Genomic DNA, 26165 nt, shown 5'->3' on the forward strand with positions numbered 1-26165 from the left:
ACACCTCTTGCCATCTTCACCATGCCCATGCCTACAAAGCAGGTTGAGCTGTGCAGCATTGGCTAGTTAAAGCAAGCTCTGAACAGACTCAGAGCACGCAAAGCATGTGGGCCTGATGAAATTCCAGCCTGGCTACTAAAGAGCATGCAGAAGATCAAGCCCCTGTTATCAAACACATTGTTAAAACTGTCCCCTGCCTGTAGGAGGTGTTATCTGAGTGCACGAATCAGTATGACTACCTCCCAAAGTCCAGCACTACTACCGCCCTTGTGAAAGCCACATACTCCTGGCTGACAGCTACAGACTCCATAAGCCCAACAATGGTGAGGGTGTTACTTGCTGATGTGTCCAAAGCCTTTGATCGAGTAGATCACCCATAGTTCCTGCAACATCTGTCTGACATTGAACTGTGTTCAAGGTTACTAGCCTGACTCCACAGCTACACCACCGAAAGAGGGCAGAGGGTGATGGCAACTGGTACATTTAGCCCTTGGTCAGAGGACCATCCACAAACTGCACCACTAATCCTAGGAGGACAGGAAGTACCAGTGGTAACAACAACCAAGTAACTTGGTTTTCATCTAGACTCTAACCTCAGTGGTGACACCTGGAGCAGCCAGTGAGAATGGCCTTGATACGCCTTTTTGACTTTTCTTGCCAGTAATGTCCTACTGAAGATCTGGTCACAGTCTATACTACACTGGCCAGGCCTTGTCTGGAATACGGTGGAGTGCTGTTAGTTGGATGCAGTAAAAAGCAGCAGGCCCAACTAGACAGGGTGCAGAGGAGGGCCTTGAGGATCATCTCCAGAGGTGGAGCAGTCCAACCACAGCTCCCGTCACTGCAGAGCAGGCGAGAACAGGCTGCAGTGCACCTGGTGAAGGACATGCACACTCTTGACCATCCACTGAATGACCTGCTCCCTCCAAGAAGAGGTAACTGCACCACCAGGCTCCTGAGAAACAGCCACAAGCTGTCCTGTATAACTGCCCGTACAAACCGCCTGCGAAACGCCACTCTACCCACTGCTTTTTTTTTTTTTTTTTCTTTTTTTTTTTTATGTATACAGACTGAACTTTATTGCAGCACTGCCAAACACAGATAAATAAATGTTTATTTCACGACTGTCAAACAGATTTTTTTTTTTTTTCCTTTTTTTGAGAACTCTGTTTATTAAGTTTTACACACACACAGACAAGACAAAGCAATATAAATAATATACTCAACTAGACAAAAATACAAATAATACATATAAAAAAAAAAAAACTTTAAAGATACCATACTTTAGACAAGTTAAACACACCAGGCAGAAGGCTACAAAAGGTTAAAGGGCAATCTATAGTATAGGGACAGAGCAAACACCTCACCATTGTTCCTGTAAACAGTTAAGGGATGGGGTGGAGAAATGCAACCACTCACAGACAGTCAAGGCCACAGACCAATCATCCACTGGACCAAAAATAAAAAGTTTACAATGCTTTAAAATAAAAAATGAATATTGATAATTTTATGTAGGCGTGAACAGAATTAAAAAATAAAAATAACTGGGAAAAACAAGCTCACACCTTAGTCTCTGCCCGGGCGAGATGAACAAGGCATCCGCAGGTCACAATCAATAAGCACATCAACCTTAATTTCCCCCCACCCCCACCCCAGAAAAAAACACAGAGAAATGCTCATCCAACCCCTAAGTCACAGGGGGGTCAAATACAGACTTATTTTGGTTTTAATAGGAATGCCATCAGAGGATGGACTGTTTAAAGTAAGACCGGAATGGAGCCCAAGCCTCATTAAACAGTTTGGGGTTCCCACGTGAATTTAATTTAATTTTTTCTAGTTTCAGAGAGCACAACACATCTCTCACCCAATATTTATAAGATGGGGGAGCTGCCATCTTCCAGTTCTGTAGTATTAGCCGTCTAGCTAAAAGAGTTGTATAAGCAACAGTGTCCGACTGGATTCTTGACAGGGGGGTGCTTATGGGCAGTACTCCAAAAAGGGCTGTAAGGGGAGAGGGATCTATAACAGTGTTATATATATCAGAGAAACATTTAAATATGAATTCCCAGAAACCTGACAGTTTATGACAGCCCCAGAACATATGCAACAGTGTGGCCGGTTCAATTTTACATCTGACACAGGTAGGATTAAAATCAGAGAATATTCTTCCAAGTCTGGCCCCAGACCAGTGGATACGGTGAACTACCTTGAATTGAATGAGGCTGTGTCTAGTGCTAAAAGAGGACGAATGCACCCTGCGCAGCACAGATTCCCAGGTGTCTTCCCCAAGTTCCTCCCCCAAATCCTTTTCCCATCGAGTCTTTAAAGGCACCAAAGAAGGGTTCTGTAAGTCATGAATGATTGCATATACATCTGAAATTGCGCCCCTAGGAAGCTTGTTCAGCTCCAGGATGCTCTCTATAGCTGTATTCACAGGCCTATGGGGAAATTCAGGTGTGTTAGCTCTGACAAAGTTCCTAGTCTGGAGATAGCGGAAAAAGTGGGATTGGGGGAGGTTGAACCTTTCCTGTAACTGAGCAAAAGAGGCAAATGTATCCTCAAAGAATAATTGGGCTAGTGAGGAGAGGCCTAGTGAGTGCCAGATTTCAAAAGCCCCATCATTCAAAGATGGAGGAAATAAAATGTTCTGATTGATTGGGCCTGATAGAGAAAAGCATCGGAGGCCAAAGGCTAAGCGGAACTGATTCCAAATTTTAAGAGACTGCTTTACAATTGGGTTGACACACCTTTTGCCTAGGGACACTGGGAGAGACGAGCACAACACAGAAGAAAGTGCAGCAGGTTTACACGATTCAGACTCCATCTGGACCCAGATTGGTCTAGGGCCAGTAGGATCAGTCTGCAGCCAGTACAGAAGGGCTCTGAAATTTGCAGCCCAATAGTATGTCTGAAAATTTGGTAGAGCTAAACCCCCCAATGACTTAGGCTTCTGTAAATGTTTTCTACCAATCCGTGGTACCTTGCCATCCCAAATAAAATGCATGAATGTTTGATCCAGTGAAATAAAAAAAGATTTTGGAATAAAAATGGGTAGACATTGAAATAAATATAGAAATTTGGGCAACACACTCATTTTAATGACATTAATCCTTCCGATAAGAGAAAGAGGTAGCGCATTCCAAAAAGCAAAAGATTGTTTCAAACTGTCTGCTAGAGCAACCAAGTTTTCCTGAAACAGATTTGAATATTTCCTTGTCACTTTAACTCCCAAGTAGGTGAATTGATCCCGGACAATCCTAAACTGAGAACTTGTAAAAGAGCACTTTAAAGCAGCCTTGTTTACAGGAAAAAGCTCACTCTTGCCTAGATTCAGCTTGTACCCTGAGATTGATCCAAACCTTTTAAGAACAGATAAGGCGCGTGGCAATGAGGTATCAGGGTTAGAGATAAACAAAAGGAGGTCATCCGCATATAGCGAGACTTTCTGCTCTGAGCCCGTCCGGATTATTCCTTGAATGGCATCATTAGAGCGTAATGCAATGGCGAGAGGTTCGATTGCCAAAGCAAACAACAAGGGGGAGAGTGGACAGCCCTGTCTGGATCCGCGGTGCAAGGGAAAATAGTCAGAGGACAAGTTGTTAGTCCGTACCGAAGCCATGGGGGAAAAATAAAGAATCTTTATCCACGCAATGAATTTGGGGCCAAAGCCAAATCTATAAAGGGTGGCTGTTAGGTAATCCCACTCAACGCGGTCAAACGCTTTTTCTGCATCAAGTGAGACCACCACCTCTGGGTCCTCCGACGCAGGGGAGTACAGTATATTCATAAGGCGCCTAATATTGAAAAACAAATGCCTATTTCTCACAAAGCCAGTCTGGTCAGAGTGTATTACTTGATGCAGCGAGCCTTCCATACGGATGGCTAAAAGCTTGGCTAGGATTTTGTAATCACAGTTTAAAAGCGAGATTGGGCGAAAGGATCCACATTCAAGGGGGTCTTTGTTTTTCTTTAATAGTAATGAAATTGAAGCTTGATAAAGACTAGGCGGTAGCTTTGAGGTATTAAGGCACTCTGCAAATAGTCGAGACAAGAATGGGCAAAGCAGACCAGAAAACGTCCTGTAAAATTCGGTTGGAAAACCATCCGGACCCGGTGATTTACCGCTTTTCATTGCGGACACTGCTGTTGCAATCTCCTCAGGTGTAAATTCTTCTTCTAGATAGTCATGGGTGTCTGTATCAATTGAAGGCATATTCAGGCCATTAAAGAAGGAATCAATCAGCAAAGGGTCTTGAGGGGATTCAGAGGTGTATAGCGCAGAATAAAATTGTTTGAATTGATCATTGATCTCTTTATGTATAACTGTGGTGGCACCAGACGGGGTCCTTATTTGTGGGATTAAACGTGAGGCCTCAGATTTACGGATCTGATGTGCAAGGAGTTTACTGGCCTTGTCGCCTTGTTCATACACTCTGTACCGAGCTCGCAAGAGTAGCTGTTCAGCTTGCCTGGTAGAAAGCTCATCAAATTCAGATTAGAGTAGTTGGCGCTCTTTATGCAGATCAGAGGAAGGAACCGTGGCATACTTCTCATCCAATGTGGCTATGGATTCGCTCAGGTCCCGAAGTCGCTGAGAGCGAACTCTGTTTTGGTTGGCTGTATAAGAAATAATTTGGCCACGTAGGTATGCTTTGAGAGACTCCCATATGGTAGAGCAGGACATACCTGGTGTTGAATTAGTTTCTAGGAATAAGGTGATTTCAGAAGAAATGAAATTGACAAACTCCTTATCTGAGAGTAAAATGGGGTTAAGACGCCATTGATAACACATAGGAGGTCGCTGGGGAAACTCTAGTTCAAGCACTAATGGTGAATGGTCCGAAATAACAATACTCTTGTAAGTACACTGTCGAAGGTTAGGCAAAAGTTTTTTGTCCAAAAAGAAGTAATCAATCCGGGAGTATGTTTGATGAACATGAGAATAAAAGGAATACTGTCTATCTGTAGGATGTAGGAAACGCCAGGCCTCAAACATGGCATATTTCTGAAGAAAGGCTTGAATAAGTAGGGCACATTTAGATGGGCCTGTAGTTGTTCGTGAGGACTTGTCAAGAACTGGGGACATTTTGCAGTTGAAATCCCCCCCTAAAATCAATAAATGAGAATCTAAATTGGGTATAGCAAACAAAAAGGAAGAAATGAAACTTGTGTCATCCCAATTGGGAGCATAAACACTAGCCAAAACAAGAGGGGTAGAAAACAGTTTACCGGTTACTATGACGTATCGTCCCTTAGGATCAGCGATAACCTCAGAAGCTACAAAGGGAGTGACTTTATCAACCAAAATGGCAGCCCCTCTTGATTTACTATGAAAGTTAGAGTGGAACACTTGACCAACCCAGTCCCTACGCATCCTAAAGTGCTCACCCGTCCTCAAGTGAGTCTCTTGTAGAAATGCAACATTTGTGTGTCAACACCCTCTTACGTTTCACTGGGTTATTAACCCCTTTGGTGTTCCACGAAATGTATTTGATCGCATTGTTTCGGCCCCTCTGGGCATTCCCGTTATACAACCCCGTCATTAGAGCATAGAATGGAAAAGCAATGAGCGCCCAGAAACCCCAGAATAACTTGTCTCAGAGTAATAATGTACGGTGGTAGTTGTTGAGAAAAAGTACCGAAAAAAAAACAAAAAAGACAGAATGACAACATTAGAACTGAACAATTCAACCCCTCCCCCCACCCCCTCCCCCCATCCCAGACAGTACCTCCCCAAACGAGGTACAAGCCTAAATAGAGCATGTTCTCTTCGCACAGTATGTCTGTGAGAGTGTGGTCTTAAACCTAAACCCACAGTCCCGCTCTTTAAAGTCGTGTTTTGTTAGTGGATCAAACAGCAAAAAGAGATAATCATTTTTTAAATAAAAGAAATTAAGGTGAATCCCTTGTGCAGACGAAATTACAAAAGCACCACTTGTAGATGTATATAATTATATTCCCAGTCTTATAACAGGCATTTGAGAGAGAAAATAAAGAAAATAAATAGAATGTGTAACGGCTCTCAGCCGAAAACCTAATTTGAAGTAAGGAAATCGTAGTAAGACAATCAAAAATGATAATGATTATTATTATTATAATAGTTGTCTAGTTGAATGCTGAGACAGCTTACAACCAAGACCAAAAAACTACGTGTGCGCAACGTTTAACGCTTGCTGGGCATAAATGACGCTCAGAGCCTTAAAATTTAAGTGAAGACCCCAAAAAAACGTGTCGCCTCGGGAAGCATTTACTGTTTACTGGGTCAATGCAAACAGATGCAGTAAGCAAATAACCAAGAATATTTTGAGTCACTGAGACACTATGTAAACAAACTGAATAGGTGAGCAAGACAGCCTAGAAAACACAGGAGTATAGTAAAACCGCAATACAATGAAATTAAAATGACTGAATGCTTGTAAGGCAAGCACACTAGAAGATCAAAACATTAGATCACATCAAATAAGCCTGAATGGGTACGCCAACCCCCCAACTATACAAAATTAGCATGTTGTAGCTAAACATAGTTGTACCACAGGTGGGTTACTTACTATCCACAGTTCGCTAGCAACAGTTGCTGAACTATGAGCAAGTTCAAGACTTCTTGATGTGACGTTGAATGTGAGAGAGAGCCTCATCCGGAGATTCAAATGTGTAGTCTTTACCATCATGTGATAGCCATAAACGGGCCGGGAATCGCAGTCCGTACTTCACACCTGGATGGTCCCGAAGTAGTCGTTTGGCCTGTCCGAAAGCTGCGCGCTGCCTGGAAACAGTGGGGGAGTAGTCCTGGTAGATGGAGAAGCTCTGTCCTTGAAAGCTCAGAGTGGTATTGCGGGCTCGTCGGAGAATCTCCATCTTCTCATGGAAAAAGTGCACTCAAAGAATTATGTCACGGGGCCTCTCCCCATCCCGGGGCTTTGGGCGCAGCGACCGGTGGGCACGATCAATCAGGGGCTTTTCATCTAAGGCTAGAACATCTTTCAGCAGCCCAGAAACGAAATCCGTGGCGCGAGGCATTTCCGCTGACTCTGGGACTGATACAAGTCTCAGGTTATTGCGGCGAGAGAATCCCTCCAAACTTACACAGCTCTCCTTCACCTTTTTCAAGTCCGCAGCTAGGCGTTTCACGTCAGCCTCCAGGGATGTAGTTAAGTCGGAGACATTTGTAGCGAAGGTCTCCAGTGCTGCAATCGTTGTAGTGTGCGACTCCATTGTTGTTTTGAGTGATGCGATTGCCGGCACCGTCTCGTTCCGCAGGATGGTTAGATCTGCTTTTAAAGTATCAGAAACCTCCTTTATTCGGGGTCAATCGTAGCAACCACCTCCGTTTTCATTTCAACTATCTCAGAGCGTAGTAGTTTGATGGCCTCGAGAATGTTCACTTCAGCGCCGCCAGGCCAAGCCGCCCCCCCGGGTAGAGTATCAGTCCCCGGGTCGTCAGGCTCAGGGGAGGGCGGTGATGAGAGTGTGTCTTGTAGGCCGGGTTTTCTCAAAGTCATGCTTTTGGCCTTATGTTTCGTCGACATGCTGATATTTGGAAGTAAAGTAGTCTTGGTTTTTACGGGAAGGGATCACCAAAATAATATATGAAAATAAATACGGTTTTGCTGCAAAATTCACATAAACTTTAAAAATACCACGGGAGCAAACGGAAAACACGTCAGTCGCACATGGCGTCCCTCCAATCCCCCCACCCACTGCTTTTTTTTAAAATAACATTTTAATATTTCAATTTCCATCATGAAAAATGTCCTGTAATGTTTCAAGTGTTCTGTATTCTACTTATGTCACGTATTGTGTTATGTATTTAACAGGTAGCCTAGCGGTTAAGAGTGTTGGGCCAGTAACTGAAAGGTCGCTGGTTTGAATCCAGAGCCAACTAGGTCAAAAATCTGTCATTGTGGCCTTGAGCAAGGCAATTAACCCCAATTGGTACTATAAGTCGCTCTGGATAAGAGCATCTGCTAAATTACAAATATGTAATGAAAAATCATGTTTGTACATGAATGTGTGCTGGGTAACCTCTTCTTCTCTTGTGCATAAATATAACAAAGTGTTTAATGTGAAATAGTTAGTGTCTATACAGTGCAGTCTGAAACTTTTCAGACCCCTTGACTTTTTCAACAACAAAAATAAGTTACAGCCTTATTGTAAAAATGATTTTTTTTTTACAAACAACAACAACAAAGATCCCTCATCAATCTACACACAATACCCCATAATGACAAAGTGGAAACAGGTTTAGACATTTTTGCAAAACCTTATTCACATTAGTATTCCAGACGCTTTGCTATGAATCTCGAAATTTAGCTCAGGTGCATCCTGTTTCCATTGATCTTCCTTGTGATTTTTTTTTACAACTTGATTGGAGTCCACCTGAGATCAATTAAATTGATTGGACATGGTTTGAAAAGGCACACACCTGTCTATATAACATCGACAGTTGACATTGCATGTCAGAGCAAAAACCAAGCCATGAGGTCGATGGAATTGTCCGTAGAGCTCAGAGACAGGATTGTGTCGAGGCACAGATCTGGGGAAGGGTACCAAAAAATGTCTGCAGCATTGAAGGTCCCCAAGAACACTGTGGCCTCCTCCATTTTTAAATGGAAGAAGTTTAGAATCACCAAGATTCTTCCTAGAGCTGTCCACCCGGCCAACTGCGCAATCGGAGGAGAAGGGCCTTGGTCAGGGAGGTGACCAAGAACCCGATGATCACTTTGACAGAGATCCATAGTTCAGCCCGCTTGGAGTTTGCCAAGAGGCACCTAAAGGACTCTGACCATGAGAAACAAGATTCTCTGGTCTGTTGTTACCAAGATTGAACTCTTTGGCCTGAATACCAAGCGTCACTTCTGGAGGAAACCTGGCACCATGCCTACGGTGAAGCATGGTCGTGGCAGTATCATGCTGTGTGGATGTTTTTCAGAGGCAGTGACTGGGTGACTAGTCAGGATCGAGGGAATAATGAACAGAGCAAAGTACAGAGAGATCCTTGATGAAAACCTGCTCCAGAGCGCTCAGGACTTCAGACTGGGGCGAAGGTTCACCTGGCCCAGCCAAAGCCCAGACTTGAACCCGATTGAACATCTCCGGAGAGACCAGAAAATAGCTGTGCAGCAACGCTCCCCATCCAACCTGACCAGAGTTTGAGAGGATCTGCAGAGAAGAATGAATGAAACTCCCCAAATACAGGTGTGCCAAGCTTGTAGCATCATACCCAAGAAGACTTGATGGTGTAAGTGCTGCCAAAGGTGCTTCAAGAAAGTTCTGAGTAAAGGGTCTGAATACTTAGATATTTCAGTTTTTTATTAATAAATTAGGAAAAATGTCTAAAAACCTGTCTTTTGCTTTGACATTATGGGGTATTGTGTATAGATGGATGAGAGGAAAAAACGATTTAACCAACTTTAGAATATGGCTGTAATGTAATAAAATGTGGAAAAAGTCAAGGGGTCTGAATACTTTGAGATACTTTGAGCCAAGCTATCATTGACTAGGTATTGGCACCCCATGTATATAGCCAAGCTACCATTGACTAGGTATTGGCACCCCATGTATATAGCCAATCTACCATTGCTCATCGTGTATTAATTCCTTGTGCTACAATCTTTTTCCTATTATTATAATTGTTGTATTGTGTTCTCCATTGTTGGGCAACATTTCACTGTTAGTCTACACCTGTTGTTTACCAAACATGTGACAAAATGAAATGACTACGTATTTAGTTAATTGTCTTCTAAAACTATACTGAAAAAATATATAAACTTGACATGTAAAGTGTTGGTCCCATGTTTCATGAGCTGAAATAAAAGATCCCAGATATTTTCCATAACCACAAAAAGCTTATTTCTCTCCAATTTGGTGCACAAATTTGTTTCCATTTCTGTTAGTGAGCATTACATTTTGAGGGAGTGCGCAATTGGCATGCTGACCAGAGCTGTTGCCAGAGAGTTTAATGTAAATTTCTCTACCGAGAATTTGGCAGAACGTCCAACTGGCTTCACAGCCACAGACCACGTGTAACCGTGCAAGCCCAGGACCTCCACATCTGGCTTCTTCACCTGCAGGATCATCTGAGATCAGCCACCCAGACAGCTGATGAAACTGAGGAGTATTTCTATCTGTAATAAAGCCCTTTAGTGGGGAAAAATCATTCTTATTGGCTGATGGGTGGGCCCCTGTTATGTGAAATCCATAGATTAGGGCCTAATGAATGTATTTCAATTGACTGATTTCCTTATATGAACTGTACCCTTGTAAAAGTGTTGAATGTTGTGTTTATATTTGGGTTCAGTTAGTTAAAATCTTACCAAAAAAGTGATGATGAATATGTTTGGAAAAATGCATTGATCTGCCAATAAAATATAAAATTTGTATATGAATTTGTACTGGGAAACCTCCTCTTTTGTATTCAGTTCTTCCATATTAGATCTGACTGTATTAATGGCTCTTATGGGCTGAGTGCCTGGAGTGTTTTGGTATGACCACAGTCAGGAGGTCTCTGACCCTGTGATCTCACCCGGACAGAACCACATGTCTCTATCACACTCCAGCCCAGAAGGTGGCAGTGACGTACCTTTAATGTTGGTCTGAACACCACCAATAAACACCATAGAAGAAGAATGCATGCTTAGCAACAACCAAGGGGCCATGCAGCTTTCCACTGTTCCAAAGACTGTCTATTATATGGAACAGATTGGCATGTGACCACTCTAACAATGTAGACACGTCCTCAAAGATTGGACATGAATCTGGTTGGTCAAACTCTTCTCTTCTCTATCATTAAATACAACAAAACTATGTTTTTCTGAAATATTTAGTGTTTGTCTAAAGCTGGAAAAAAGACCTGAAATGAGCATCACAAAGATACATTTGACCTATGCACTAACAAGCTTTTTCAATATACGCAGCTTTGTCACCAGCTGCAGTACTGTAGCTTTATTAATCTACTGTACTTTAACATGTACTCACATTGGATGGATTGATTAGGATTCATCCCATGTCTTAAACTGCTACCTAGCAAGTTACAAGCCACAACACACATGTACAGATGCTGTAGAACTGTTTCATGGGGTGTGAAAATATATGTAATCAAAACTACTGGATATCTTTAGAAGTAAAATTGTTCTACACTTTTCTTACACTGAGAATGTGGAATAGTTTTTGTAGGTCGGCAGGATAAACACTATATTGAATCTCTATTAAGATTTAAGCTTGCAAAATGTAAAGTGGTGTGTAGACTTTCACTGTGACTGTATACGTACCATTGACTTGCAATGGATTTGTGCCACAAATGCTAAAAAATTAGCATTTTAAACAATAGTAAAATAAATAATATATGCCCAGGACTATATTGAGGGACAGACTGTTGAAATGCCCAGTTGATTATGTAAACAGTCTTGTAGAACTCTGGCATTGATGGTCCATCTGAGGGTGAGTCATTGATATGAATGCTCACAGTAAAAGAACTGTGAACTCACCTGTGATGGCCCACATCTACCACAACCTTTCCTATTGTGTTTGTAAGCACCACAGCATTTTAGGCAGCCATTGTTCAAAATGTGTTCATACATACAGTACAATGGGAGGGCGTGTGGAAGGAACAGGGGAGAACCAGGAGTTTGATCTCTGACTTCTATTTAGGACTGGGATCCCTCTGTGGGCCGGCCTTTTCAGAATATCTCTTGATTCTCTTTTAAACATGCTAGAAACCTAAAGGACAGCCTAGTAAGAGCAGATGAATATGTTCCCCCTCAGCATTTCCTATCCACCCTCCCCTCAAATCATTGTGAGAACTGTAATGTGATGACCAAGGGGGATTTCTTTCTTCACCCTCATACTGGAAATAAAATGTATGTCCTGGGGAGAATTTCCTGTAAAACAAAATGTGTGGTATATTTCCTGATGTGCCTATGTGGCTATTATTATGTTGGAAAGTCTAAGAGAAATGTGAAAGTTGAAAGAGCAACTCCCCTGCAGGGTTGCCAACTAATTTTCAGGGGAAGTTGTTAGAGGCAGGTCAATGTGTTGCTAAATGACGTTGTGATGTCATTGCATGATGACATCATTACATTTTACATTTTAGTCATTTAGCAGACGCTCTTATCCAGACCGACTTACAGTTAGTGAGTGCATACATTTTTCGTTATAACATAAAACCGCGTCATTACGTAGAATACACAATAACGTTACTCAAATTGACTGGCGTCTCGGCGACAAATATGATTTGACATTTGTTAGTTTAGATTTGTTTGTTTATTATCACATATTTGTATTTGTACAAGTAATATAAACACATAACATTTTATATGATCAGATATTTTTATTTTTAAACACAACACATTGAATTATTGAACAATTACACATTACACATTATTGAAGAATTACATTTGATTTATTTTCTTAACTAGTAAACCTACACATTCTGAACAATTATAGTCTCAAGCAGTGTATTGGTTGTTAGTTAACATGCTACCTGACTGATCAACAATTATAGGTACAAGCTAATAACAAGGTATATATGCTATCTTATTGAACAAGCAACTTAACTCAAATAATGATGTCTGCGCTAGGCATCTCTCTCCAGCTCTCTCCAGGTTGTTGTGCTGCTTGGCTGGCCTGCTGCTGCCTGTGCACGAGCTGAGCGCCTGCTGCTGATGTCACTCACAATGCACTTTTGCAGCCAGCCATGTGTGTTGTGACTGAGTGTGTGACAGATAAAATCGTTTTTGTGTCATTTAGAGGGAAAATGTGTGCATTTTAGTGTGTGAGTCACTTTTCAAAAGTTGCTAAAAGTTCCAAATAAGTTTTTAAAAGTAGCTACATTTTTTGCTAGGTGCTGTTTGAATTTTTTTTTGCCAGGGTAGTCTGAAAAGTTGCTAAATCTAGCAACAAAATAGCTAGCTAAGTTGGCATCACTGGGCCCTACCCCATTACATGAGAACAGGGTATCTGCCGCTGCCTCCTCCTCCTCCAGGACACTTCTACTTTGCATAGAGTTGATCAATCTGTTGATTGTGGCCTGTGGAATGTTGTCCCATTCCTCTTCAGTGGCTGTGCGAAGTTGCTGTATATTGGTGGGAACTGGAACAAGCTGTGGTACACGTCGATCCAGCCCTTCCAAACATGCTCAATGGGTGACATGTCTGGTGAGTATGCAGGACATGGAAGAACTGGGATATTTTCAGCCTCCAGGAATTGTGTACAGATCCTTGTGACATTGGGCCGTGCATTATCATGCTGAAACATGACGTGATGTCGGCAGGACAATGGGCCTCAGGATGGTAACTCTGTGAATTCAATTTGCCATTGATAAAATGCAATTTTGTTCCTTTTCCGTAGCTTATGCCTGCCCATACCATAACCCTGACACGAACATGTGGTACTGTGTTCATGACATTGACATCAGCAAACCGCTCGCCCACACACCACCATACACATGGTCTGCAGTTGTGAGGGTGGTTGGGCATACTGCCTAATTCTCTAAAACAAAGTTGGAGGTGGCTTATGGTAGAGAAATTACCATTTAATTATCTGGCAACAGCTCTGGTGGACATTCCAGCAGTCAGCATGCCAGTTGCATGCTCCCTCAAAACTTGAGACATCTGTGGCATTGTCAGTGGTAGAAAAAGCACCCAATTGTCATACTTGAGTAAAAGTAAAGATACCTTAATAGAAAATGACTCAAGGAAAACTGAAAGTCACCCAGTAAAATACTAATTGAGTAAAAGTCTATAAGTATTTGGTTTTAAATATACTTAATTATCAAAAGTAAATGTAATTGTTAAAATATACTTCACTATCAAAAGTAAAAGTAAACGTATTAATCATTTCAAATTCCTTATTAAGTAAACCAGATAAAACATTTATTTTATTTTATTGTATTTATGGATAGCTGTCACAATCGTTATGAGAAGGCGCAGCGTGGTAAGCGTACATCTTTATTAATTAACGTACTTAACACACACACGAACAAAACAACAAACCAAACGATACGTGAAGTCCTAGGTTATACACCAAAACAAACCTTACGGAACAAGATCCCACAATAAACAGTGCTAAACAGGCTGCCTAAGTATGGACCCCAATCAGAGACAACAAGCTACAGCTGCCTCTGATTGGGAACCACCCTGGCCAACATAGAAATACACGAACTAGATCAACAACATAGAAAATACAACATAGACACTACACACCCTGGCTCAACATTTAAGAGTCCCCAGAGCCAGGGCGTGACAATAGCCAGGGGCACACTCCAACACTCAGATATCATTTACAAACTAAACGTGTTTAGTGAGTCCGCCAGATCAGAGGCAGTAGGGATGACCAGGGATGTTCCGTTGATAATTGCGTGAATTTGACAATTTTTCTGTCCTAAGCATTCAAAATTTAACGAGTACTTTTGGGTGTCAGGGAAAATGTATGGAGTAAAAAGTATATATTTTTATTTCGGAATGTAGTCGAGTAAAAGTTGTCAAAAATATAAATAGTAAAGTACAGATACCCCAAAAAACGACTTAAGTAGTACTTTAAAGTATTTTTACTTAAGTACTTTACACCACTGGGCATTGTGTTGTGTGACAAAACTTCACATTTTAGAGTGTCTCCCTTATGGGGTATCTCATATATCCCAGCTTTACATAGGGTGGTAGATAGGCTTACCCTGGCGTAACGTTTTGATAACAATGTAAATCTCTCTAGGACAAGGTGACTTTGATCAATATATTCGCCTGCAGTTACCCCGCAACTTAAAAAACTGCCCTTTTCTAAAAACAACATTTCATGAAATAACTCTAAAAGTGTAAACTGTAGCAATTTATTTCCCTTTATAGCTTATTAGCCTAAGCAAGACCTTCATCCATGCTGGAATACCCATCCACGACCCATTTTCAATGCCCTGGCTGAGGGAAGGAGGTTCTCACCCAAGATTTGACGGTACATGGCCCCGTCCATCGTCCCTTTGATGCGGTGAAGTTGTCCTGTCCCCTTAGCAGAAAAACACCCCCAAAGCATAATGTTTCCACCTCCATGTTTGACGGTGGGGATGGTGTTCTTGGGGGCAGCATTCCTCCACCTCCAAACACGGCGAGTTGAGTTGATGCCAAAGAGCTCCATTTTGGTCTCATCTGACCACAACACTTTCACCCAGTTCTCCTCTGAATCATTCAGATGTTCATTGGCAAACTTCAGACGGCCCTGTATATGTGCTTTCTTGAGCAGGGGGACCTTGCGGGCGCTGCAGGATTTCAGTCCTTCACGGCGTAGTGTGTTACCAAATGTTTTCTTGGTGACTATGGTCCCAGCTGCCTTGAGATCATTGACAAGATCCTCCTGTGTAGTTCTGGGCTGATTCCTCACCGTTCTCATGATCATTGCAACTCCACGAGGTGAGATCTTGCATGGAGCCCCAGGCCGAGGGAGATTGACAGTTATTTTGTGTTTCTTCCATTTGCGAATAATCGCACCAACTGTTGTCACCTTCTCACCAAGCTGCTTGCCGATGGTCTCAGCAGACACCTGGGGACAGGGGGAGGAACAGTCTGGGAGACTTTTCGAGGGAGAGAGCATGAGTTCTGAAGTACAGTAAACCCAACCAGGGACCCTTGATTATCTGCTATATCATACAGACAGCACTAGTGAAGGCCTTGATTATCTGCTATATCACACAGACAGCACTAGTGAAGACCTTGATTATCTGCTATATCACACAGACAGCACTAGTGAAGACCTTGATTATCTGCTATATCACACAGACAGCACTAGTGAAGACCTTGATTATCTGCTATATCACACAGACAGCACTAGTGAAGACCTTGATTATCTGCTATATCACACAGACAGCACTAGTGAAGGCCTTGATTATCTGCTGTATCACACAGACAGCACTAGTGAAGACCTTGATTATCTGCTATATCACACAGACAGCACTAGTGAAGGCCTTGATTATCTGCTGTATCACACAGACAGCACTAGTGAAGACCTTGATTATCTACTATATCACACAGACAGCAGTAGTGAAGGCCTTGATTATCTGCTCTATCACACAGACAGCACGAGTGAGGTTGCATCAGTATACTATTACAAATGGAGCCTACTTCTCTGTGCTCTGGAGAGATGGCAGGTAATTGGTCAGAAGGCTCTGGAGGTCCTTGGAATGTTCTGTCTCTAGCACCTGGAGAGGGATGGATAGAGGTACTGAGTGTGCTTGAAAGAAAGCAAGAGAGTTAACCTGTAATAAGTATTACATTGTTGATTATTGAGGACTATAAGGGGGCCTTTAAATCAGACGCAGCAACTCAATGTGAGGAGTGTTGGGGGAGTTCTATCTTCATGTCTGTAATGTCCCCTCTTACTGGGTCAGTTCGTTTTGCATGGCCCGGTGCCCCAGATTGGTGGAGATTTCACATAAGGACCAATGGAATGGTCTAAAATGTGCAAACTCCACCCACCCGGGGCACCGGGCCATGTTAAACATACTAGCCCACTCTCTCTGACCCCCAAGCCCTCACCCGTGACCTCCCATTGGCCCAGGGCCTCCTGTCTAACCCTCTAATCACAGTTTCTCTGACAGGAAGTTACTCCAGTATTAAGGTTTATGGTGCATAGGGCTTCTCCACTCCTTATGAGATGACAAACCTGCATGGATTAGCAAAAGAAAACATGGCACCTGTATTTATACAATTGTAGTCAAGACAGCCACAGTTTACACAGGAGTGTCCAGGTTCCAGCACTCTACTAACACTTCACTCAACTAATTGTGGTCTAAATGGAAGACCATGATTAGTTGAATGAGATGTTTGTGCTAGGCAGGAATAAAAACGTGCACACAGTTCAGTCTCCTGGGACTAGAGTTGCAAAAATCCACCAACTTTCCCATAATCCCCAGGTTTTCCAGAAATCCTGTTTGAAGATTCCAGATTTACTGTTTATTCCCTCCTGATTCAGGAAACCTTCCAACCGGGTTTTCTGGAAAACAAGGGAATTTGGGGAAAGTTACCAGATTTTTGCAACTACCTGGGACAGAAATCACCAACGTCTGTATTATAGAACGAGCTTCCTAAGGAACAATGAGATGACAATTCTGCATGATATAGACAATAACATGTGTGGATCTACATGTAATTGCCAAAATAAAGGAAACACCAACATAGTGTATTTAATAGGGCGTTGGGCCACCATTAGGCAGAATAGTTTCAATGCACCTTGGCATAGATTCTACAAGTGTCTGAACTCTATTGGAGGGAAGCGACACCACTCTTCCTCAAGAAATTCCATCCTTTGGTGTTTTGTTGATGGTGGTGGAAAATGCTGTGTCAGGAGCCGCTCCAGAATCTCCCATAAGTGTTCAATTTGGTTGAGATCTGGTGACTGTGACGGCCATGGCATATGGTTTGCATAGTTTTCATCAAACGATTCAGGCACTCATGCCCTGTGGATGGGGGCATTGTCATCATATGGGGGCCAAAAAATGGCCTGCCCAGCATTTTGTATGCATGACCCTAAGCATGATACGATGTTAATTGCTTAATTAACTCAGGAACCACACCTGTGTAGAAGCACCTGCTTTCAATATACTTCGTATCCCTCATTTACTCAAGTGTTTAAATAGTTTTGCCCCTTTTTCTCCCCAATTTCTTGATGTCCAATTGCGATCCAATTACGATCTTTTCTCATCGCTGCACCTCCCCAATGGGCTCGGGACAGGCGAAGGTCGAGTCATTCGTCCTCCAAAACATGACCTGCCAAACAGCGCTTCATAACGCCCATAACCCGGAAGCCAGCCATACCAATGTGTCGGAGGAAACACTGTTCAACTGACGACTGAAGTCAGCCTGCAGGCGCCCAGCCCGCCACAAGGAGTTGCAAGAGTGTGATGAGCCAAGTAAAGCTCCCCTGGGACAAACCCTACCCTAACCCGGATGTCGCTGGGCCAATTGTGCGCCGCCCTATGGGACTCCTGGTCACGGCTGGTTGTGACACAGCCTGGGATCGAACCCGCATCTGAAGTTACGCCTCAAGCACTGCGATGCAGTGCCTTAGACCGCTGCGCCACTCAGGAGACCCTAGTTACCTGTATTTTTATCTAACATGTGTGCCTTCCTGAATAAACTCCAGAATAAACCTGAAGAACAGGGAGATTTTCCTGATGCTCAGGTCACTGAAGTTCTACATCTGTCTGGGTGTTATGTGCTTAAGTCTTTAACATATGACTAGAACATATATTGTTTATTTCTAGAAATATATCCTTAGATACATTGATGACTCAGTTGATAGTGGGAGTGAGCTATCTAGATAGCTATTCCCCAGCAGTTTCAACCTAGCTAGCTACCTAATGGCCTTTTTATAATCTTTATAGATAATACAAATATATGAAGTTTCCCCTCGCATCTAGAGCTACCTAATATAGCAAGCCAGTTGATAGTACAGTAGCTAGGATGAATGCAATGTGTGACATTAGTAGCTATATGGGTGACATTAGCTAACCTTAGATAATTGAGTGATGAAATCCGAAGAATGACATCACATCAGAAAAAGGTTTATAGCTAAACAGGAATTAATGAGTCTACCAATACATATATCCACTGGCAAATCTTTACATAAATGATGTCATCAAAAACATGCTGAATTAGCTAGCTAGCTAGTCCCTTGCTTGGAGTCCACCATGTTGCAATGTGGCTACTGGCTAGGTACCTAACTGGTGATGTAATCATCATGTTGTATGGGTACTGCCTTCCATTTAGCCAATAAATGACATTATAAGAAAAAATACAGTAGTTGCATGGTAAGAAATGGACGAGAAAAAACACAGCTCAATCAAAACCATCTAACCAATAGCGCTTTAGACACACCCACTCCTTTCCAGACACCTACTACTTTCCTTTAGACACACCCACTCCTTTCCAGACGCCCACTACTTTCCTTTAGACACACCCACTCCTTTCCAAACGCCCACTACTTTCCTGTAGACACACCCACTCCTTTCCACACGCCCACTACTTTCCTTTAGACACACCCACTCCTTTCCAGACACCCACTACTTTCCTTTAGACACACCCACTCCTTTCCACACGCCCACTACTTTCCTTTAGACACACCCACTCCTTTCCACACGCCCACTACTTTCCTTTAGACACACCCACACCTTTCCAGACACCTACTACTTTCCTTTAGACACACCCACTCCTTTCCACACGCCCACTACTTTCCTTTAGACACACCCACTCCTTTCCACACGCCCACTACTTTCCTTTAGACACACCCACTCCTTTCCAGACGCCCACTACTTTCCTTTAGACACACCCACTCCTTTCCAGATGCCCACTACTTTCCTTTAGACACACCCACTCCTTTCCAGACGCCCACTACTTTCCTTTAGACACACCCACTCCTTTCCAGACGCCCACTACTTTCCTTTAGACACACCCACTCCTTTCCAGACGCCCACTACTTTCCTTTAGACACACCCACTCCTTTCCACACGCTCACTACTTTCCTTTAGACACACCCACTCCTTTCCACACGCCCACTACTTTCCTTTAGACACACCCACTCCTTTCCACACGCCCACTACTTTCCTTTAGACACACCCACTCCTTTCCACACGCCCACTACTTTCCTTTAGACACACCCACTCCTTTCCACACGCCCACTACTTTCCTTTAGACACACCCACTCCTTTCCACACGCCCACTACTTTCCTTTAGACACACCCACTCCTTTCCACACGCCCACTACTTTCCTTTAGACACACACATTTAGTTTGTAAATGATGTCTGAGTGTTGGAGTGTGCCCCTGGCAATCCATAAATACAATTTAAAAAAGAAAATGGTGTCGTCTGGTTTACATAATATAAGGAATTTGAAACGATTTCTGCATTTATTTTTACTTTTGATAGTGAAGTATATTTTAGCAATTACATTTACTTTTGATACTTAAGTATGTTTAAAACCAAATACTTTTAGACTTTTACTCAAGTAGTATTTTACTGGGTGACTTTCACTTTTACTTGAGTCATTTTCTATTAAGGTATCTTTACTTTTACTCAAGTATGACAATTGGGTGCTTTTTCTACCACTGACAATGCCACAGATGTCTCAAGTTTTGAGGGCGCATGCAACTGGCATGTTGACTGCAGGAATGTCCACCAGAGCTTTTGCCAGATAATTTAATGGTAATTTCTCTACCATAAGCCGCCTCCAAATTTGTTTTAGAGAATTTGGCTGTATGCCCAACCACCCTCACAAATTTAATGCACAGAGATACCATGACAAGATCCTGAGGCCCATTGTCCTGCCGACATCACGTCATGTTTCAGCATGATAATGCAGGGCCCAATGTCGCAAGGATCTGTACACAATTCCTGGAGGCTGAAAATGTCCCAGTTCTTCCATGTCCTGCATACTCACCAGACATGTCACCCATTGAGCATGTTTGGGAGGGCTGGATCGACGTGTACCACAGCTTGTTCCAGTTCCCGTCAATATACAGCAACTTCGCACAGCCCCTGAAGAGGAATGGGACAACATTCCACAGGCCACAATCAACAGATTGATCAACTCTATGCAAAGTAGAAGTGTCCTGGAGGAGGAGGAGGCAGCGGCAGATACCCTGTTCTCATGTAATGGGGTAGGGCCCAGTGATGCCAACTTAGCTATTTTGATGCTAGATTTAGCAACTTTTCAGACTACCCTGGCAACTTTTTTTTCAAACAGCACCTAGCAACAAATGTAGCTACTTTTAAAAACTTATTTGGAACTTTTAGCAACTTTTGAAAAGTGACTCAAACACTAAAATGCACACATTTTACCTCTAAATGACACTAAAACGATTTTATCTGTCACACACTAAGTCACAACACACATGGCTGGCTGCAAAAGTGCATTGTGAGCGACGTCAGCAGCAGGCGCTCAGCTCGTGCACAGGCAGCAGCAGGCCAGCCAAGCAGCACAACAACCTGGAGAGAGCTGGAGAGAGATGCCTAGCGCACACATCATTATTTGAGTTATTGAGTTAACATACATACCTTGTTATTAGCTTGTACCTATAATTGTTGATCAGTTAGGTAGCATATTTACTAACTACCAATACACTACTAGTTAATAAGAATATAAATCAAATGTAATTGTTCAATAATGTGTAATGTGTAATTGTTTAATAATTAAATGTGTTGTGTTTATAAATAAAAAAAATCTGATCATATAAATGTTATGTGTTTGTATTACTTTTACAAATACAAATATGTGATAATAAACAAACAAATCTAAACTAACAAATGTCAAATCATATTTGTCGCCGAGATGGCCAGTCAATTTGATTAACGTTATTGGGTGATTCTTTAACTATGGTACTTTTCTTGTCCCTGGATGAAATAATAAAAACTAAAAAACATTTCTTCTTTTTTGTTTTTGTCATACTTACTCCACCCTAAGGGGAACTTATAAAAAATGTATCATGGCTCAATCATTCTTTTTATTATATAATATGAGGCCTTTTATGCATGGTTTTTACTGTTTTCCCTCTGTCCCTAAGCCAGACTTTGTATCTTCAACCTCGCTTAATTCTAAATTAAATATTTAAATAATGTAGATTTCAAGTACAAATGATAAAATACCATTTATTTCAATTCTACATATTATATATTGTGATACATATTCACATTTTCCTATATTTTTCATAAATAGAACCCTTGTCCCTTGGGGTCACTGTCATTTCCACCACACTGTACAAAATAGAATCCTGGGATCAGTGTTTTAGGTTTGTATATTTAGTAACCATAGCAACAGAAACTCCACAGTGGAACACATGGCTGGATGAAATGGTGTCCTCTACAGGGGGTAATGAAAAGAAGAAAAATCAAGGTAAATATGAGTAAAACTGAGAGTATGTTTATTGGTCGTCATTTCCAAACAGCTCATATTTCACATGGACGTAAAAATAACTGGATACATTTAATTTAATAATGTGTAATTTGTGTATATTTAATGCTAACTCTAAAACTAATATTAGCAGGCTAACATAGCATGAGATTTTAGAGGGAAAGTGGGGAAATGTCATTTCCACCACAGTCATTTCCACCACGGTGTTCATTGTGGTGGTAAAGACAGGTTGTGGTGGAAATGACATTGTTCGTGCTAAACAGCAAATTATTTGGGCTATAATACTGATACTAAATTCAAAAACAGTTTTAACAATATTACAATATTGTTAGTAAATAAGAGAACAATAGATAAGTAGGTTTGACATGATGTCTTGGCTCTTTCTTTAAGATGGCAAGCAATACCACAGCACAGAGGTCAAGATCATACAGAGAAAGAATAAAATCAGATCCACTTAAATATGCAGAGTCCCTCAAGAAGGACAGAGAAAGATACCTGAAGAAAAAGCAACAAGGTGTTGTTAAATCTGTGACAGAAATGCCGAAAAGAGAACAACGAAAAATGAGAAGACAGTGGCGAATTTCTCAACGAAACAGACGTAGGAAATGGAAAATGGTCTCAGCAGTGAATAGTTTCATGGCACATACAACACCACCATCATCACCAGACAACATGAGTGTTAATGCAGAAGACATCCCTGAAACACCTCAGCTGTGTGAGCCTACACCAGAGAGAACTCCACAGAGGAAAAGAGGGAGAAAAAAGGTTGCGAAGGCAAAAGCAAAGGTGTACAGAGATCTTAATGACATTAAACAAAAGCTTGAGGATGCCCTCAGAAAAGTTGAAAAATACAAAAAAATAAGTAATCGACTGAAGAACCTGGGGATCCTAGAGTCACCTAAAATGAAAACAAAGCAACAGATGCAGCAAGAAAGCAAACAATAGGCCCTTTTCACGATGACGTCATCTAACTTCCGCCTTTCCGCGTAGCAGGTTAACTTCACTTCCGTTCGCCCGTAACCTGAGACTTCTCAACGAGTAATAATGTTTACGTATATGCAATGGTTTGTAACTTGCTAACGTTATTGTTAATTCATAATTGTTCACTGCCTTAGTTACTTAAAAGTGGGCTAACATTAGCTAACAACAACTTAGTACCAGATACCGATAACGTTAAAAGGTAGCGTTACATTGCTGCCTGGCTGTAATGTAACAAGTTTACTTAGCTAGCTATCTAACCCTTTGTTAGGCAGTTAGTTTATTCATGAATGTATAGTAACTCACCTATTCAAATACTGTTGTGCATGATAGCTAGATAAATATTGATTCCTGGTCAAAGCTGAATGTTAATTTAGCTGTTTCTTTTCTCCCGGTGTCTGTATCGCAACAGTATCATAGGCCATCGCCCGGCTGAGGATTTTAGTCGAGAGGGCGATACGGAGGGTGAAGGAGTACCATATCTGGGATGGGCTTGTTCCTCTTTCCACAGTGGGTTCAGTGAATCAGCTGTGGGCCATCTGCTGCCTCATGTCGAACTATCAGGGACCTCTTGACATTAAAGGAGACAAACCAGTCTGATGTTTTTGTCAACTGGAAGTTGTATATTTCCTGAGTAAGCTAGATGGGCTGTAAATAGAAGTACTTTTATATTACTGTATTGTATGTACAAAAAAATGTAAATATGAATTAACTTTGTTGGTAATTTAATTGATCTAATGTTATACTGTATGTTTTTGTTAAGGGTAATAACTTTTTCATAGCTATTAATGAACCTAATGTGATATATTGTAAAAATATCCAACTATTAACCATGTTATGTGCTTATGTGTCATGGCACTGATGGAACTATTAAATATATGTTTGCAAGCAACTGCTTCCAATCCTTTTTGATTTTGGTAAGAGCATTTACAACATCGCAATCCTTTTCAAAATTTGTATTTCAATACATAGATATACAGTATATAACACAATTAAGTTCATTTGCAGTTAAAGAAAAACATGTCGACATTTACATCACATTCCTTTTCAAAATGTGTGTTTCAGTACATAGGAGATATACAGTATATGACAAGTTAATTTGCAGTTAAAGAAAAAAATGTCAAAGGTTCACCTTCCACATTTACCTTAACACTATTTACACATAAAATTCTGCCTTATGTTTTATAACTTAAGAAGACATCCATGTAGATGTTATAATAGAAATGATCAAGCTTCTGTCGCATTGAGTGGATAATCTCCTCATCCCTAAAGATTCTCTCAACTGTGAAGTCAGTGCGGGTATCTGTAATGAAGTCACACCACTGAAGTCCGCTTAAGGCGAGTTGGCCTTGAACCTGATAGTAGTATTTGTGGCTCTTCTTAAGGCAGGCCTGGCCTTTAACTGTGATCAGGTGTTTAACTTGGGTAACATTTTCAACATCGCAACTCTTAACCTCAGCAAGACCAAATGGTGGTGCTTCTGTTGGGCAGAAGACTTTAGCATCCGGGCTGGCTGCAAGGTGAGGTGAATCAGGGTGGATGATGACCCCGCATTGTTTCAGAGAGACATCACAAAAATCAGAATATTGCCTCAGTATCTCAGGTTCCAGATCCAACCCTCTTCTCATAGCAGCTGTCTGAGGAGTTCCTCTCAGAATGCGGGTTGCCAAAGCCTTGGCAGACAACTCCCCACGAACATGGCATATTTCACGGAATCTGCTGGCTGTCAGTCGGGGTTTGCGTACCTGGCTCCACAGCTGGCATTCTGACTGCATTCTTGTTTCTGCTTCAATAGCAGCAGACATCTCCTCTGACACAATCAGGCTGTCCAAATGACATTGTTGTATGTAGTTGGGCTCAAAATCAATGGGAAATTTAAAGTTGTAACCTTCAATAGGCAACTGAGGAAACTCACTGGCACCAGGGTGTTTAATAATATCTCTACTTAATTCTAGAGGGCACTGGTAAGAAAGCACAGACCCAAATGGCACAGGGCCAAATTTAGAGTCCACCAAATTAAGGCCCTCAAGCCCGTGCAGCAATTTGCAAATCCCTGGTTGTGGACGGATGTCTTTCAGTTTCTCAGCACTGGCCATTACGTGAGGATCCGGAATAGGCCCTGGCATGAAAGTGAGATATGTCAAGTTTAGATTTCATTAAATGCCACCTTATCTTTTTCACTAAAAAAGACAACCACACTCATCCAGTCTCGTACATGCTTCTAATACAAATAAAAAAATATCCACTGAAAGTCTATATAAAAAGTAACAAATAATAATCACTTTTATGTTTGTATTATTTTAGAAATGCACTAAAGTCTTTGTGCTCTAGTACAGGCGGGGGCTCATTCAGACTCACCATCATAGGCTCGGTACAGTGTGCACTTCACACCAGCTCTGACACTTGTTTTTTTCTTAGCCGCTGGTTTACACACCGCCATATCATTGGTGGCCTCTGGTACAATTCCCTGTGATATAATAATGATGAACAATACATTGTCAAAAGTCAATACAAACTGCAAAGTTCTGCATCAGTGTAACAAATAATATCTGACCTGTGTCCTAGGCCGGTGCCAGGTCTGCAGTGCGCTGGTGCATGACAGAGGCAATGGCACTGTCTTAAAGCCCATGGTAACATAGTGAGCACTTTGAAAAATAAGTGCTACTATGTGATTACATAGTGCTTTCCCAGCAGAGCAGGAACATGACATGTGATTGAGTACCACAGGAACCTCTGCAGAGTCTAGTGTAACCTGTTCATAGAGACATAACAATTAGTGCTGTACTTACAAAAACATTTTTTCTGCGTTTCATTATAAACTACTGTACACAATTTTCAAAACCCAAATTCTTTTTTTAATTAAGAAAAATTGGCTGTTCTGAAACCTTTGACAAGTAGTGCCAACACTTATCGAAAATTTGAACATTTTGAGTTATCACAGAATCTTTCCCAGTCTTTATTGCCGTCAACAACCCACATCGGTTTGTAAGAATTTCGTTGTGTATTAAGTTTAATGATACAAAATCAGAGCTCAGACTGAGAAACAAACTGATCCACAGTGGAACTTTGTGGAATCATTCTTATTAAATCTGCAACCGCAGCAAAACACAACAAAAAGAAAACGTATCTATCTTAACCTATCTTATCATAATGTTAGAGAACTGTTTATCTGAGAAACCTGAAGCCGATGAGCCTCCTCATTTTTCTTCATGGACCTGTAACATCGCCCTCTCACTGTCACCTCACCGTTAACTACACTTGAGACTGTTTCAATACAGTGATTGGGAGAAAGGGCGCAGCATTAGCCA

The 26165-nt window shown here is 41.6% G+C and overlaps 1 protein-coding gene across 1 annotated transcript; it reads right to left on the minus strand.

Moving 5' to 3' along the window:
• Positions 1 to 23798: 23798 nt before the first annotated feature.
• Positions 23799 to 25517, minus strand: LOC311125662 (uncharacterized protein). Its single transcript, XM_084199695.1, has 3 exons — positions 25412 to 25517; positions 25216 to 25324; positions 23799 to 24976 (listed from the first exon to the last, which is right to left on the minus strand). The coding sequence occupies exons 1-3, from the start codon at positions 25484 to 25486 to the stop codon at positions 24033 to 24035; spliced, it is 1128 nt and encodes a 375-aa protein (XP_084055821.1). The 5' UTR covers positions 25487 to 25517; the 3' UTR covers positions 23799 to 24032.
• Positions 25518 to 26165: the final 648 nt, after the last annotated feature.

The sequence above is a fragment of the Coregonus lavaretus genome (genome assembly GCF_964263955.1).
Source record: "Coregonus lavaretus genome assembly, contig: HAP1_SCAFFOLD_189, whole genome shotgun sequence".
Taxonomy (NCBI): Eukaryota; Metazoa; Chordata; class Actinopteri; order Salmoniformes; family Salmonidae; genus Coregonus; species Coregonus lavaretus.

Excerpts from the sequence above, each read along its gene's own strand:
- LOC311125662 (XM_084199695.1), bottom strand. The coding sequence starts at position 25,486 with ATGGGCTTTAAGACAGTGCCATTGCCTCTGTCATGCACCAGCGCACTG. Across the intron at positions 25,325-25,411 it reads GGCACCGGCCTAGGACACAG|GGAATTGTACCAGAGGCCAC; the intron begins GTCAGATATTAT and ends ATTATATCACAG. Across the intron at positions 24,977-25,215 it reads ACTGTACCGAGCCTATGATG|GGCCTATTCCGGATCCTCAC; the intron begins GTGAGTCTGAAT and ends CTTTCATGCCAG.